The sequence below is a fragment of the Elgaria multicarinata genome, chromosome 7 (assembly GCF_023053635.1).
Source record: "Elgaria multicarinata webbii isolate HBS135686 ecotype San Diego chromosome 7, rElgMul1.1.pri, whole genome shotgun sequence".
In the NCBI taxonomy this organism is placed as follows: domain Eukaryota; kingdom Metazoa; phylum Chordata; class Lepidosauria; order Squamata; family Anguidae; genus Elgaria; species Elgaria multicarinata.
This window is the reverse complement of record NC_086177.1, coordinates 51966923-51982765: the sequence shown is the minus strand read 5'-3', so window position 1 is coordinate 51982765 and position 15843 is coordinate 51966923. Positions and strand designations below refer to the sequence as shown.

Genomic DNA, 15843 nt, shown 5'->3' with positions numbered 1-15843 from the left:
CCCTATAATCCCTATGGGTCCACGATCTAGAAGTAAATATTTAAGATTAAAGAACGAGACACTTACTGACAGTATATTTTTCATTGTAATCACAAAGACATTATAAGCTATCAGCCAGTCCCAATAGCGAAGAATAATTCTGATAGGTTTAAGCAAGAGATCTCCTCCAAACAGCAGGAAGTAGAAACAGGCTACCAAGTATCCCATGCAAAATACACTGATCCGAGTGGTTCCCGTTATAAAGATGATGGTGAGAACAAACCAGAAGAGGTAACTGAATGTTATCACTTTACCCATATCTAGATACGATCTGGAATAAAAGAAAATTGGAATAAAATAGGTCAAATTGTTATTTGTTCAATTCATAGATATATTGTTTTGATTCTAATAAATTTTCTTGACAAATATTTAGTACATCATTCATGTGACGACATGCTTGGATGAAGAAATTAGTCAACATGCTATGTTGCCAAATCTAGAATTATTGGTTTGGATCCTGACTACCCATGAGCAGATCTCCACACATGGGACACTCTTGCTGGAGGAAGGTGTAAGGGGAAGCAATTTTCATGGGTTCTCTCTTCGCCCTGCAGGCCCTTGTGCCTGCCCCCAGCTCCCCAATCTGCACAGAAAGTTTGGGATCCTTCCAGAACAGCATAGGAGCTGGTGTAGGATGGTGTGCGCAGTGGGGGGTGGGGGGCAATTCCACCCCCCTCCCTTTTGCCAGTGGCAGCCTCCACTGGATTGGAGTTCCTTAATGAATGGAAGGAGCTCTTCTGTTTGTGGAAGAGCAACTCAGGATCCAAGTCATTGTCTTCTGCATCTTTCAATGGATAACACAACTCTTTTCCTTGCATAGCCTATTAAGTAACATTAGCAAATCCATCCATGAATTATTATTATAATCAATGTGCTGTCCTGCTGCTTTCAGGTAGAAGCTAAGTGGTAAACATATGCATTATTGTTTATTGCTTTCCCAGCAGCATAGTATATTTTCTTGAGAAACGGATGCCTCGGAGATTCTACTCCAGGAACTCTGGCTTTTGTCATTTCCTCAAAGATGAACAGGTGTACTATAGACTATATACTTTTATTTATCAATCAATAAAATTGAAATATAGACAACCCTGGCCATCAGCCTTGCTTTGTTAAAAAAATAGTAATCTATATTTAAAAAGTGACCATTTGTTCTAGCTTCTTAATACATTTATTTCTCCTTCAAGATGTCATGAAATATTGTATTGTCTGCTCGCATAACTTTATAGCTCCAGTGCTACAAATTACTAATTAATCTATGGAGTGAATTCTCCATAGATACTTCATAAACATGGCTTGTGCTATATTACATAGCTGTAATATTGTCTGGAACAATTTAAATCAAGTACTTATCTGAAGTTACAGCCTTCCCAGACTTGGTGCCCTCCATATATCTTTAACTACAGCTCCCATCAGTCCCAGCCAGCACGGCCAATTTGTAGTCCAGCACATCTGGAGGGCACCAGATTGGGGGAGGATGTCTTAGTTAATCATGATATGAAGTGATGGTATCACTTAGCCTTGGATAAATGAAAGGCTAGTTACTGGTCCTAGGTCTGAGGAGCTCGCCCCAGAAGATGGGGCTAGTAGTAGAAGAGTTACTCTATCACAGTCTGATATGGCAATGGTCTTCAACTGGTGCGTCACGACCCAAAAGTGGATCACGAGCTCAGTCCAGATGGGTTGCAGCAAAACTGTTGCTGCCATGTTGGGCATGGAGAAATGTTAGGCACTGGTTCCATGATGCAAGTTGGGAGTCCGAGGTGGTTTTCAGGTCTGGACCAATTGAAGAGCACTGTGATAGGGAACCCATGCTGGAGGGAGGGAGTTATTTAGTTTGGCTATTTTCCCATTGCATTTGTTCTTAACAGAAATGAGTTTAATAAAGTGGTTGTGCTTTTAACCCCAACAAATTTGCGTCTTGTCTCTTTACTCTGGAGATATGGGTGCAAGCCCTCCAGAATTCATGTGCAATTTCATCCCCACTGAATTTGGAAGCCACAAAGGGCATCTGACATCTGAGGTCTGTGAAGAGGTCATGAGGACTGAGAATAAATGAAGCAGATCTTCAGAACGTTGTGTGACCTTTACATTTATTCAAGATCCAGCCCTTACCGGCAATGGATAAAGTCAGGGACAGGATTATGTTGGCTAAACGATGCTGCATCAAGGTTCATGCAGATCTCCACATTGTCTCCAGCCATGATACGTACAGCAGCCTTGTTCTCATCTTCAAAAGTTTGCCTTTGTAGCGATGCCCATAGCAGCAACATGAAATCATCTGGCAGGAAGGTGTTCAAATGAAAACATACGTCAGTACCTTATTATACGTGAGTGCCTACATTTAACTGATGATGATCTATGGTGTAACTCCTTCATTTATGCATTTACTTTTATAATATGAGACACCCTTCTTCAAATGTAATCAGGGCGGTGCATATTAAAGCACAACAGTATTAATATAAACTCCTAAAACTAAGAAAATAAATATAAGGAATGCAAACGACCGATTAACTAGCAGTGCAATGGCAGCACACAGACGTAGCAAAAGCATTAAAGACATGTTAGCCATTTAAAATAATACAAAATAATCACATAAATCATAAAACTATATAGTAATATTAATAACAAAACTAAACAACAACAACAACAACAACCATCAATCAATCAATCAATCAATCAGGGTGCGTGTTATCTGTTCAATCCAGTTAGTAATTCAACTGATGATGATTACAAGCTTCCTGGTAGGGTTCCCAACACAGGCTATGCAGGGTTTCTCTAGTTTCAGGGTTTGATTTTTGAGGAGTCTGGAAGGTGAGCTGTATTTAAAGCTATCATTAATTCACAGAGAGCTTCTTTACATTTTTTTAAACACACACATGCACACACTGCTTTCTGCTTCTACTTTTGTTCTGGTATAGCAATTGGCTCAATTGTTTAAAATATACTGTTTTATACTGTTGTTTTTATATTTTTGATGGTTTAAAATTTTGTATACTTTTTAATGTTCACTGTTTTTAACTTTTGTAAACCGCCCAGAGAGCTTTGGCTATGGGACAGTATATACATTTAATAAATAAATAAATAAATAAATAAATAAATACATGGGCGGCCATATGGTTTGGATCGAATGCTTCCCATCTCCGTGTCTTCCATTCAACTCAATTAAAACAGTGCCATCTAGTGATGGAATTAAAACACAGCGCCATCTTTACACGGACGATTTTGTGGATATATATATCTTATTATCTCTGTGTTTTCTGAAAGTGGGATAAGGGGGGGGGATAGTGCAGGAGATGTCCAGGCTGTTCACGATGTCATGTAATCGGCCCACAAACTTTCATGAGTGGCCAGTCACGACCATGCTATAAATCACTCGTTTAGAGAAGCCCTGTTACTGAATACTAGAAGTGGGCAAACGCCCCCAGTACACCCATATCCTTGGACTGACCTGGAAAAGAGCAGGTGCATTTCCCAAAGAACCATAAACAAACTGTTTCATTTCCTGAGCCAATATGAGGGACATGGGAAATTAAAAACACCTCATTGGTTCTCTGGCTAGGGTGGAGACTTAGCAGCCAGGTAGGCAGGCAGTTGGATGTCTCCAGAGTTCCCTAGAAGCAACTCCTTTTAATTTAATCAGTGGAGGACACACATAGTGCTAGCTTCAATGCTACTACCTGGAGCTCTCTCATTCCTGGAATGCTTTAGGCCTCTTGCACTTTCTGCCTTCCTCAAAGAAAAACAGATACTACAGCCAAGCTGCCAGGGTGATGCCAATAAAAATATAAAACACTAAAAGTACTTGCGTACATAAAAACCATCATGGCTAAGCTCCTCTGTAACAGTACATATAACTGTATCTAGATTCTTTGAGTACTGTTTTTCTAATGTAAGGAAACATATATGTATGTCAGTAAAACAACGCATAAAAAGAATATTGGTGCAACCATATGCACAACTGGAACAAGACTACTTTTTTGCAGTGTTTTATCAATGCATAGTTACGTACCGGATCAGTAATGTAGAAAGGGGAAAATATTTAACCTGTTGGTTGTTTTATTATAGTTTTAATTTTTGTGAACCACCCAGAGAGCGGCTATTGGGCAGTATAAAAATGTAATAAATAAACAAATAAATAAAATAAATTTAAATGAACAGAAGACCCTGGAAGGTGCAGGAATCTGTGCAAGTTCCAATTCCAGAATTAATTTTAGAAATGTATTTATTTATTTGCAAGTACAAGGTATCTCTTCTATGACCTGCCCAGCCTAGCCCTCTTTCAACAAATGCCCCTCTACACATTTAAAATAATGTGTTTTAGAACATTATTTTAAAATGGGTTGCTAAGAAGGAGACAAGGGAATAAGCCAGTATTTTGGATGCATTAAAATACTTACAGATAAGAAAGACTGCATTTGGTCTAACAATAAAATCTGGGAAGTATAACCATTTGATGATATTAGAGTTGAAGTTGGCATTAGGACTTCTCCATGGATAATCTATGAAGGGAGAAGCAAGAGCAATTATAGCAAGTCACTCATATCTCCTATCTGCATCCCTTTGGTTTTTCAGTGGTATTCACAAGCTGTAGACAGCAAGACACACTCTTACCTTTACAAGGCACAGGTGGGATGCCAATACAAAGGAAGTACTGTAATGTTATGATGCAGGATAGAAAACAGCAGTACTTTGGCCAGATCTCAGCAATGGCTTTTCTTCTCCGTCGATACAACACAACAATTAAGGCAAGGGCATGAACCATGGCATAGAAATCCATTCGTTGACCAATTACATTTACTGACAAGAGGAAACAGCTCTGTGATAACAAGACAAATATACAGAATTTACATCCCCTTGGATGGGCCACGATATATATTATTCAGCTTCATTCTTGGAAACTCCATGAGTCCGACTGCAACAATGCTTACTGGTGTGCAACAGTTCTTTGGTTCTCAACCAATATGCCATGCTTTATTTAACTTCCTATCAGCAGTGACTACTTCAATATGTAAAAGTGAAGAGATAATAAAGGCACTGCTAAAAGGTCTGAGTCTACATTCACCAGTAATATCTTGGTATATCATGGCAACAACATTTGTGAATCCTATGAAAGATCCTGGAGGAATGACAGAGGAGGGTATCTATCCTAAGCCTAGCATGTTAACAGAGCTCTTAATGCAGGCTATGATACATAGAGCGCATTGTAACCTACAAGGCACTTATCCTATAATTAACTATGGCAAGAACTCTGCTGCATGATAGAGCTTCTTCCTTGGATTTTAGCCCTGTCTATAGAAGATCCAAGAGAGACATGCCAGCTAAAAGGATGGCTTCCTATCAAAACAAATTGAAGCTCTTTGAGCTAAATGCAAGTGGGGTGGGGAGATATCCAAACCAAATACATTTTTTTAAAAATAAATAAATAAAACCAATCAGGTAGGAACAACAGTGCTGCTGTGCCCTTGAGACAATACTGCACTCTAAGACTTAAATTCCCCAGCTCGCTGCCATACATTTAGATTAGCAATTTAGGGCACAATCCTATGCATGTTTAGACAGAAGAAAGTCCTACATCTCCCAGCATCCCTGAGCCAGCATGGCAGGCTGGGGAATGCTGGGAATTGTAGGATTTTTTAAAATTTAAACATGCCCAGGATTGCACCCTTAATGGCATCAGATTGCTAAAGGGAGCCAGCATTATGCTCCTATCACATTAGTACTTTGTCACCTGATTTCCAGTCAATTTCTGGGCTTAAAGAAAAGTTTGACCTTGAACGCCCTTCTTGGCTTGGGACCACAGTACCTGAAGGATCACATTTGCCTACTCGTATACTAAGGCCTTTACCAGAGCCTCTTCTCCATGTGTATTCTTTTATTTATTAATTTTCTGTAGCACCCAATAAGCCTCTAGTGACAATGCTGGGTCCAAACACACCCCAAACTATGAACTTGCAACCCATCCAGAACAGGTTGTACATCCCCTGGCACCTGAGGGACTTCTCAGGTATGGAATAGACTGATGTCATTTAGCCAAAACCTTTTTATTCTCTCAAGACTTGAAATTCAAATTTGATTCATTTTATCTTGGCTGAGTTTGCTCTTTTTATGTTGCTCCTACTGACTGATTTGTATGCTTTTAATTCATTCATTTTATTGTATTTTTAAATGCTGCAAGCTGCCTTGGGAATATTATTAAAGGGCAGGGTATAAATCCTAATCTAAATACCCAATAAACAGATGTGCTCAAGATGGAGTTCCTGTGGGATTTACTGTTGAAACAATTCTAACACTGAATTTACCTCCAAACCAAATTTGTAGAAGAAATAATTTATGAAGTATTTAAGACAGCTAATTACTCCATCATCCAAATGTAATCTGGTAATATCATGGAAAATTGTTTTGGTTTCAGGTGCAGTGAGGTTGTTTCGACATCTGTAGTACTCCTGATGCCTGTAAATAGTCACTTCAAAGGCCAGGATCGCCAGCATCAACAGGTTATTCTGTGAGAGAAGGAAGGAAACCATAAGAGCAGCATAGAATCAATTGATATTCTGTTAAAAACCTGCAACTGGCAATATATCCTCTAAAAATAGTTACAAAAAACCTTCTGTATCTGCCATTTTCTGCAAATAGCAGCCATAAAGAGGCCATTTACACAAAATTACAGGCGTAAATAGTCCAAATAATTTTGTGTAAATGGGCCTCTTTACAGTCTATTTGCACAAAATGGCTCTTTACGGAAAAGGCCAAGCTGCCATTTTGCAGCTTAGCAGATCAGCAGGACTGCTGTGCTTGCCCAACTTGGTGCGCACTGAGCCGCGCAAGCACGGGGGTCCACAGACTCCAGTCCGGGGGGCCAAGCTGGTGAGAAAGTGCTAGGCACCCTCAACATCCCTAAATACGATGCAGGATCATTTAATGCAAGGCATTATGGTGAAACATAATGGTTGTCTGCTGAGAGGAGATCCACCATTGCAACAAACATTGATCAGGTTCGCAAGATCGTCACAGCCCACTGTGGGTTGCAGTGCATGCTGGACGACTTTTGAATGTTTTAGGGTTGTGGGTGATTTGTTAACCATGGCAACAAACCATCCTCGCTGTGTTTGGATAACACAACAAGTCATAGTCATGGGTTGAATATTCAAAATGGCAGTCTACCCACACTGCAGCCCAGCGTGGCTTATGAGCTGCTTGATCATGTGAACCATCCTACGGTTAAAAAGAATGGTGTGGAAAGGATGACAGTGCTGCTGCCAGTTTCCTGGTAAGTTCCTCCCCACCCCTGAAGGTTTGCAGAATTTCTTCATGCCCCTGAAAAAAGAATTTGAACAGAGAACGTATAATAATTACCCTCAAGTATACAAGCAGAGGATAAGACTTTCGTAACCCAACCCACTCCGCTGGATCAATTGGTTTTTTGTAGAGAATGGATTCATTCATGCCTTCTTGCTTTTCAGTCCCATTAGGCTAAAATGAAGAAAGAGAAATTATTGTTAGTTCTGACGTCTTCAGGATGGCAGGGGAATGCATTGATTGAGCAGAGCCAAGACTGCATCCATGACTAAATGATCCAGGTGCTTGCATAGGGCATGAGGATGAGGATGATGATGATGATGATGATTTCAATTTATATCCCACCTATATACAAAATACCCTAGGTGGCGTACAATGTTAAAAACAATTTAAACAAGTTAAAATAACCAATAAAACACACAGCATAAAAACAATACATAATGGTCAGCCAGCAATAATATCCTAAAAAGGGAAGGCCTGCCGGAATATTAGAGTCTTTGGTGCATGCTTTAAGATATTCAAGGAAGTCAGCAGGCTCATATTCAAAGAAGTCAGCAGTCATCAACCAGTGTGGTGTAGTGGCTAAAGTGTTGGACTGGGAGTCGGGAGATCTGGGTTCTCGTCCCCACTCAGCTATTAAATCCCTTTAAGGCATGTACCACCAACAATCAGGATTAAAAGTCCCAGCTAGCTATGAAAAGTAGAAGGCAACTGTGCCTTCAACATCATACTCCCCAAATTGGATGTGGGTACATAAGCTTTGTGGTTTTCCCCACATAGGGAGCCCCAAAAGCCAACTATCAAGCCTAAAGAGAAGGAATCCCATGACAGATGTTGACAAATTGGAAAGGATTCAGCAGAGTACTGAACTAAATTAGAAGGCAACAATATGAGGGAAAACTGGAGAAACTGTATACATTTAAGAAAAGGAAGTTGGGTTTTCTGCAAGATTTACAGGCAGGAGAGCAGGCAGCAGAGTTATCTCCTGTTCTGGTAGAAGGCAGAGCCAAAAGGAAAACATAAAACGGTTGTGCCTTCGGCAGAGAAGTATTCTCCCAGCTGCAGGACTAGACTTCAGTATGAAAAAGGACAAAAAACTACCATCTCAGCAAGGCTGGAAAAGAAGCAAGAGGGGAAAGGGTGTGTCTTGCCATCTCTCCTGCCTGAGGATCTCTTTCCTGGTTTTCGTGAAAATTGCTTGGCTCATTTCTGAGCCAATCCATCATGGTTGGATCTCTTTACAGAACTCAAGACCCACCAATTTCAAAAACACTTACTTAAAATAACTCTAAGCCTGCAATCCTATACCTACTTCCCTGGGAATAAGTGCTATTGAACTCACTGGACCTTACTTCTGAGTAGACATGTATAGATTACACTATTATTCGCTTTTTAAAAAGATGTCCACTAGCTACTACTTACCATTGTGCAGTTGACAGAAAATACTGCAGGATTGATCGTTTCAAGCTGGTACAACATTTTGCAAATGATAATCACACAAGTCCAAACAGTGCAGATACTGGATGCCAATGGGCGGAACTGAGAATATGGCAAAGCAAAAGCCCAGGCAATCAAAAACACATAGTTAAGGAGAGAAACCTGAAAGTGCAAAATTGGAAAATATAATATACTTATTAGATATCAACTTTTTGAGAGCTTTTATTATGGTACCTCATAGTAAACTGTATTACCTCATAGTACTCTGCATCAGGTTAGAGAAAGCTGGTCTAAATGATGCAAGAGGTGAATATTTTAGCAGTGGTGAAAATGTTAAGGAGAAAATGTTAAGGTGTAAGAAAAGAATGCAAGGGAAAAGAAAGTTACAGGAGACAAGGTGGGACATGACAAGACCATGAGCTAGAGCTTTATCTAAGACGACGGGGAGAAAGGGGTGGCCTTCTACAATAGTGTATTAATGTAATGATTTGGGTAGATTGGTTCAGAATATGAGAAATCAATTAATCTTGCAGTGCTAAAACAAACTTTGCATTGTGATATGCTTGCAAAGCTTCAAAATATCAATACTTACTTTTGAAACTTTGCAATGCAAAGTTCTTATTGGGAAATGCACATTTTGAGGTCTGAATGAATTTTCAGGTACTCCTTTTAAGGACAAGACTTGCATTTCACACAATTTGGTGGTAAGGGGGGGGGATACACAATTAACAAATGAATGCAACCATAATAACCAAAACACTTTTTTCAAATTCAAAATCCAAAAGCACCAGATTTTTAAACTGTGTAAGATTAAAAAAAGAAAAAAGGTGGGAGGAGACAGAAAACTTCATATCCCAAATGGGCCATGCAACTCTTTAGATTCATATATTTCAATAGATTAACTAATTTACATTCTACTGTAACATCGATACTGGAAGAGAAACTGCTCGGAATATCCATTATTTACTTGCCTCTTTTACTGTGACCCAAATAATATATGATGAAACAATTTTGATAATGTGTAGCTCCAAAAGCCACCACACAAAAACTTGCAGCTTATGAAAGCTTTCCAGGAATTTCAAGAAAAGTACAGTGAGCCGGTCAATTACCAAGTGCCACTTGTTCCTTAAATCTGCAAAGATAAGACAAATGTAATGATGAAACATTTCCCCACCTTTGTGAACACGGCCACTTTAATCTTCAGTTGGAAGACATGAATTGGAAGACATGAATTTATCAGACATGAATTGCTCAAAATATGACAAATAAAGCAGCCTTTATGATTAGATCGTAAAATGACCTTCATGTAGGAGAGAGAATGTGTGTGTGTACGTGTGTGTGTGTGTGTGTGTGTGTGTGTGTGTGTGTGAGAGAGAGAGAGAGAGAGAGAGAGAGAGAGAACTCTCTGAGCCTTGGAAGCACAGTGCATCTTTATGTGTTGACGCAAAGCAGGAAGCCCCTTTCAGTGAGGACTAAAGTATATGGTACTATGCAGCTCACAGGTGTGCCTCACTTTCTCTTCCACCTCCAAGTGAGTGAGTGGGGCCCTGCAACGAATCCAACCTTACCCCCAAATAACATGGCCAAGCAGCAGAGACACCAACATATTTATCTCTACATGTTCCTGCTTCACCTCCCTCTCCCCCATCACTCAGCTTACGTTAAAGAGGTATGCATGAAAAGATGTATGACAAGGTCCTCCTAAGCTACTGGTTGGTCACTTTCATTTTCCCTTCCTGGGAATTGCCCACCTCAGTTTTGGGGATTCGGTCCAAGGTGGTGCACAGCCCTAATGATTTCCCTACTACGTCAGAAAAAAAAAATTGTGAATCAGTCCTAACAGTACCTGTGACTGGTCACTTGCATAATTTCATGTATTCATCCGTCCTAAGACAGTGGTATGATTTGTGGCAGCACTGAGGTGATGTTAAATAGTAACGTAGATAAGGGAAGGGGATTCTAAAGAGCCGAAATAACTAATATATAACTATCTATAAATAGCAAAATCTGAAATAACGAATGAATAGCTATCTCCTCAGGTCAAATTATACTGGAAAACATTCCAAAGAAAGTTTTACAGGAATACGAAATGCCATCAGTACAGATTTGCACACATCCCAGATGAATCATCTTCAATAAAATAAAATAAAATAGACAAAGGTAAGAATCTCTCCATAGCGTACCTGATATTTCTTCTGTCTCTGATTCATCCACATCTTCTTCATCCACTTCCTCCTCCTCCCCCTCTTTTTCATTCCCTTCTTCCTCATCTTCTTGCTCTCCTCTTTCCATTATGCTTTCTTCCTGCTGTTGCAACATTTGTTGCTCTTGCAACATTTGTTGCTCTTGCAACAGCTCCCCCTGCTCTCGTAACATATTTTCCGGCTCTTGCAACATCTTTTCCTCTTCCTTGTCAATGTTGGTATTTAAATTCATCATTGTGATATCAGGCAGGCTTCCATCTTGATGCACCAGCCTATTGGAAGACAAAGCAGGCATGTCAACAAACCAAGCAGTTGTAATACCACAACTAACAATGTTCTAATTTAGTCTAGTAAAACAAATCAGGAAGTCCATGAATACATGGGTCAAGCACTGTTTAGAGAATGGAAACTCCACACGGGATCACATCATAGTAGCAATTATTTGTCACTTTGATGCTAGTTATTCGCATTAGTAATCAGCGATATTGCCACATAAACTTGACATTTCCCCCACAGAGGAAAAAATGGTCAGAGTTTAAGATGTAGAAGCATGAAATGACATGTTGAAACAGCAAGCATTTCATGACTTCACATGGGGACTTACTCATTTTGGCGGATTGGTAATTTTTTCTTGATGCTGCTCAAAGTAATTGAAACAGAAAGAAAAAAGGAAATGAGAATAGAGGAGTTATAAAAGAAGGTCATAGATAAAGACATCATGCTATATAACTCACTAACATTCTCTTAATCCATCTGTGCAGCTTTCAGATGCCAGGAACATGCCAACCTGGCATAAACAGGAAGCTTCTAGTAAGTTAGAAAGTGTATATTACAGTTTCAAAGAAACTTTTAGTTAATCACTCTTACATTATGCAAGTGTGAATTCTGTCAAATAACTTACACAATTCATACTCCGAATATATTTTCATCTTTTTAAAACGCAAACGCTGATTTGTTAGATTCATAGGCATATTTTTCCAATTGCAAATAGATAAGCACAGGCAAGCAAAAATTCTGTGAGTACTGTTGAAAAGGGCCAGGATCTCATTTGGAAACAGCTCTCCACATTAACTCATTTATATTTTCAAGAATTCCATAGCAAACATCATTATAATGAGTTGAAGACAGGATGTAAGCTGCTTATTTTAATGGAGAAAATGGAAGTGTGGTAAGTCTTTTAGGAAGTAACTTTATTATGTTATGGTATTTACCTTCTCTCCTTAAAATAAAAGGATTGTTTGTCCAGTTTGAAGGTTATATGAAATATTTTACTTTTACTTAAATCTAACATAGTGATGAGTAAAATTGTCATACAGATGACAACATATCAATCAGTATACCAAATCTCAGTTTGAAAATATTCCAACCGGGAATGGACATTACACTATTAGTTTCTCTGTCTAAAAGAAATTTAAGCTGGAACATGGGAGATCCGGTTCAGCTCTAATAGTGATTCCTCTATCATACAATATATTCAAACTTTTTTTCTGCTGAGCAATATATAGTCTTAGATGTATAGACTTAGTCAACAATTATTTTAAAGGTCTGGGACTGTTCAAGTAATAAGTATAACGCTGGGCAATAGCACATGCAGAATCAGGCAAATAATTCAGTAATGCATTAAAAATATTCAGGTATTAAATAATTTATGAAATGCTGGTATGTATTTTTTTTAAAAGGGCAATCTGTCTTTTATTTACATCTGAAGCAGTAACAGCTTCAATTTTTACAAGACGCTGTTACAGAAACCAGACAAAATTTATCTCTAACACAGCAATGATGATCTTCATGCAAGTAATCAAAGCACTAAATATCATACAATGTATGCACAATTTTACTAACCGGCCTCAAAAAGTGTAACTTCACATGGTGAATGTTTTTAATAATGTTTTCCAAGAAGGAACAATGATGTTTGCTCATTATTCCTCAGTATGATTATGATTACTAAATTACTAGAATTATGGATAACCTTGGCTGCAGTTTTTCCAAGTTCTCTCAGAAAAACAACAACTCCCTCCACCCTGAGACTTCTCCTAAGGTTCAAAACTTTGGGGTACTTAGGTCATCTTGTCACTGGAATTTCCCAAAATGTCCCCTTGCAAAAAGGGGCAGTGGTCACCTCTAGCACTGTGGCAAAGGCCTCTCATCTTTAAGGCCAAGAAGCTTGTGCACAGCATATGCTGCCCCCAGAGAGGCTGAGAAACTTGAGTTCTGAAAAGCCCCGGCTCAAACAACTGAACAGAGCAGCACTGAGAACCAATTCTTTCCCCTCTTTCCCCTCTGTTGTACAGCAAGTTGCTCTCTGGGGAGTACCTTAATGGTTCATGGCTGGAAAGCTATTGTAGGAAAATAGCATGATATGTCTCTCTGCATTGCAGAATCATTGCTTCTGAATTCATAATGAATAATGTGCATTACAAGACATGTCAGTTTCTCTGGCTGGGACAATCATTGCAGCTTCCGAGAAGTCACTGAAGCATACTTATTGCCAAATTCTCTATGAACCTATAATGTTCTTCATGCGAGTATTAATTCCAGATAATCTACTGGAATTTCTTTTTTATTTATACATTCTGTTATGAGAGGAATAATGGCCCACAGAAACAAGTTTTTATTCTTGGGGTCAAATGACATGCCTCATTCTGATTTAAATGCAGGGTAAGATTTTCTTTTTCTTTTTATATCACTGGCTATCTCTAAATGAGCGATTTACATCATGCTCATGACTGGCCACTCCCGGAAGTTTGCAGGTTAATTGCATGACATTGTAAACAAACAGGACGTCTCCCACCCTTTCCTTGTTTTTTTTTTTAACACAGAGATAATCCAGTATTTATTTATGATGGGTTTTTATTCCACCACTAATGGCACTGTTTCATTGCAACCTAGGCCAGATGTACACCAAGTAGGATATGACACTTTGAAAACGGTTTGAAAACTGTGTATGTAGTGTCTCCTGGGCTCCAACAGTTGTCACTACCGTTATAAACCGTTTTAAAGCAGTAGTGTAGATCCTGCCTTATTCTTTTCAATGCCATTCCCTTTTCAATTAAAAATCATGTGGTGGCTGTTCATCGCTGTCTGAAGGAACCCGTTTTGAATACAAAAAGATCCGAGACTGGAGGTTTGTGGGGGAAAAGCAGTTGTGATTTTTTTTCTAATGTAGAGAACCTCACTGACTATATGCACAGCTACAAGACAAGCAGCTTGTTTCTTGCCTATAGGAGGGGTAGGCAGTCTGGTGCCATCCAGATGCTTTGGACAACAATTCCCACAATTCCTGACCATTGCCCATGGTGGTTGGGGCTGATGGGAGTTGTATACCAAAATGTCTGTATAGCACCAGCTTGAGATAGAAATAAACAAAAACCACCCAACTCACTCCAACTCCTTCTGGACAATTCCCATAAAAATCTTAGGCTATTTGGAAAGTTCTTAAAAATACAGAAAGATCTAGTTGGAAGAGCTCCTTCACCATCACTCGCCTCTAGTAATTGTCCTCTTACTACCCTTGCTCAAACTTAAAAGTTGTGCGGGTTGTGGTGGGAAGAGGAGAAGAAACAGCAACTGAGAGCTTGAAAAAGCCAAGTTTCCACTTCTCTACAATGAAGGCATCTGAGCATGTTTGAACCCTCCATTGCCCACAGGAACTCTGTGAATTACAATTTCTTATTCCTCTGACAAAATGAGACAGGCAGAATAAAGAACTATAATTTCAGAGTCAGTGCTGCTGTTCCATGCATGCTCAGAAGTATTCACTGCAGAGTGAGGAACAACTCTGAAGAAATGATCTTTGGCTTAACTTGGGAACTATTATTATTATTATTATTATTATTATTATTATTATTATTTCTGCTGGGCTGGTCAATCAATAAAGAGAAATGGCAACAAACCACACACCTCATATATCTAAGAACTGACATCTGAAGGAACAGCTTAGAGATTTAAGCCTCAGCTTTTGTTTGACAATTTAGCAATTTTGTAAAAGTGTAGGAAATGAAGGTGGTGAGAAACAGGCAGATAAAAGAACTGATGCCAACCCTTTTGAGCCAAGTCAAAATTCAGAGAAGGCTAAATTCAGTATGTAATAATTACGAGATTTCCAAACTGGGGATTTATTGAAAAACACACCCCTCCACAATTTTTCTCCATTCATAGTAATGCTGCAGCTTTGGTATTCTTACAGCCAAGATATACCATAGCTTTGTTTTGAATGCAATTTATACAACATTTGATGAAGATTCAACATAGTTTAAGGCAGCAACCCTTTAGAGAACATTCTTCTCTATGCTTTTCTATACTTCTCTTCTACCATGTTGATATAAATGGGGTGTAGCACAAGTCTGAAGTGCTAATTTAATAATAATTCGTAATTAGTTTTATTTCCCTTAAAATTCAAAGATCCTCATTCTTCTATTCTTGAATCATGGTCATAATGAGGAATATTAAACATATAAACTGTGACTCAAAGAACCTCATGCGAGCAGAAAACGCTTCCGCTCACAAGGAGAGGGGTGGCCAATTTTCCTTCCCAAATGCAGCCATGGCTGTCATATTGAATCTCACTCTGGAAAGTCCTGAAACTTGAGAAGCAGCGGGTGGTGGTGTGGGGGCGGGGGAGAGAGGGGCTGCAATGGGAAGCAGGACTTCCACTGAATGTGCAACTCTTCGGATCATGCCCGTTATGTCATTTAAAAGCTAAACATTAGGCTTACTACTATCTCCTTCCAAGTTCGTAATTATTGACTGCAATTACAAAAATGCAAAATAGTCAAAGCATATAACAAGGCAAAATGAATTAATGTTTGACTACATTGAAATGCACTGTGGACATACTGAATACAACAGAGCCAGTTATACAAATAAA

The 15843-nt window shown here is 39.0% G+C and overlaps 1 protein-coding gene across 1 annotated transcript in view; it reads right to left on the bottom strand.

Annotated features, from left to right (window-relative positions):
- Positions 1–15843, bottom strand: part of PIEZO2 (piezo type mechanosensitive ion channel component 2) — a 307830-nt gene that overhangs the window by 59139 nt on the left and 232848 nt on the right. The window contains exons 18-26 of the mRNA XM_063130557.1: positions 10956–11248; positions 9744–9904; positions 8758–8934; positions 7393–7509; positions 6339–6539; positions 4651–4855; positions 4437–4538; positions 2152–2317; positions 67–310 (exon numbers count right to left, since the gene is read on the bottom strand). Coding sequence (XP_062986627.1) covers positions 67–310; positions 2152–2317; positions 4437–4538; positions 4651–4855; positions 6339–6539; positions 7393–7509; positions 8758–8934; positions 9744–9904; positions 10956–11248 — 1666 coding nt within the window. The remainder of the gene's footprint in view (positions 1–66; positions 311–2151; positions 2318–4436; positions 4539–4650; positions 4856–6338; positions 6540–7392; positions 7510–8757; positions 8935–9743; positions 9905–10955; positions 11249–15843) is intronic.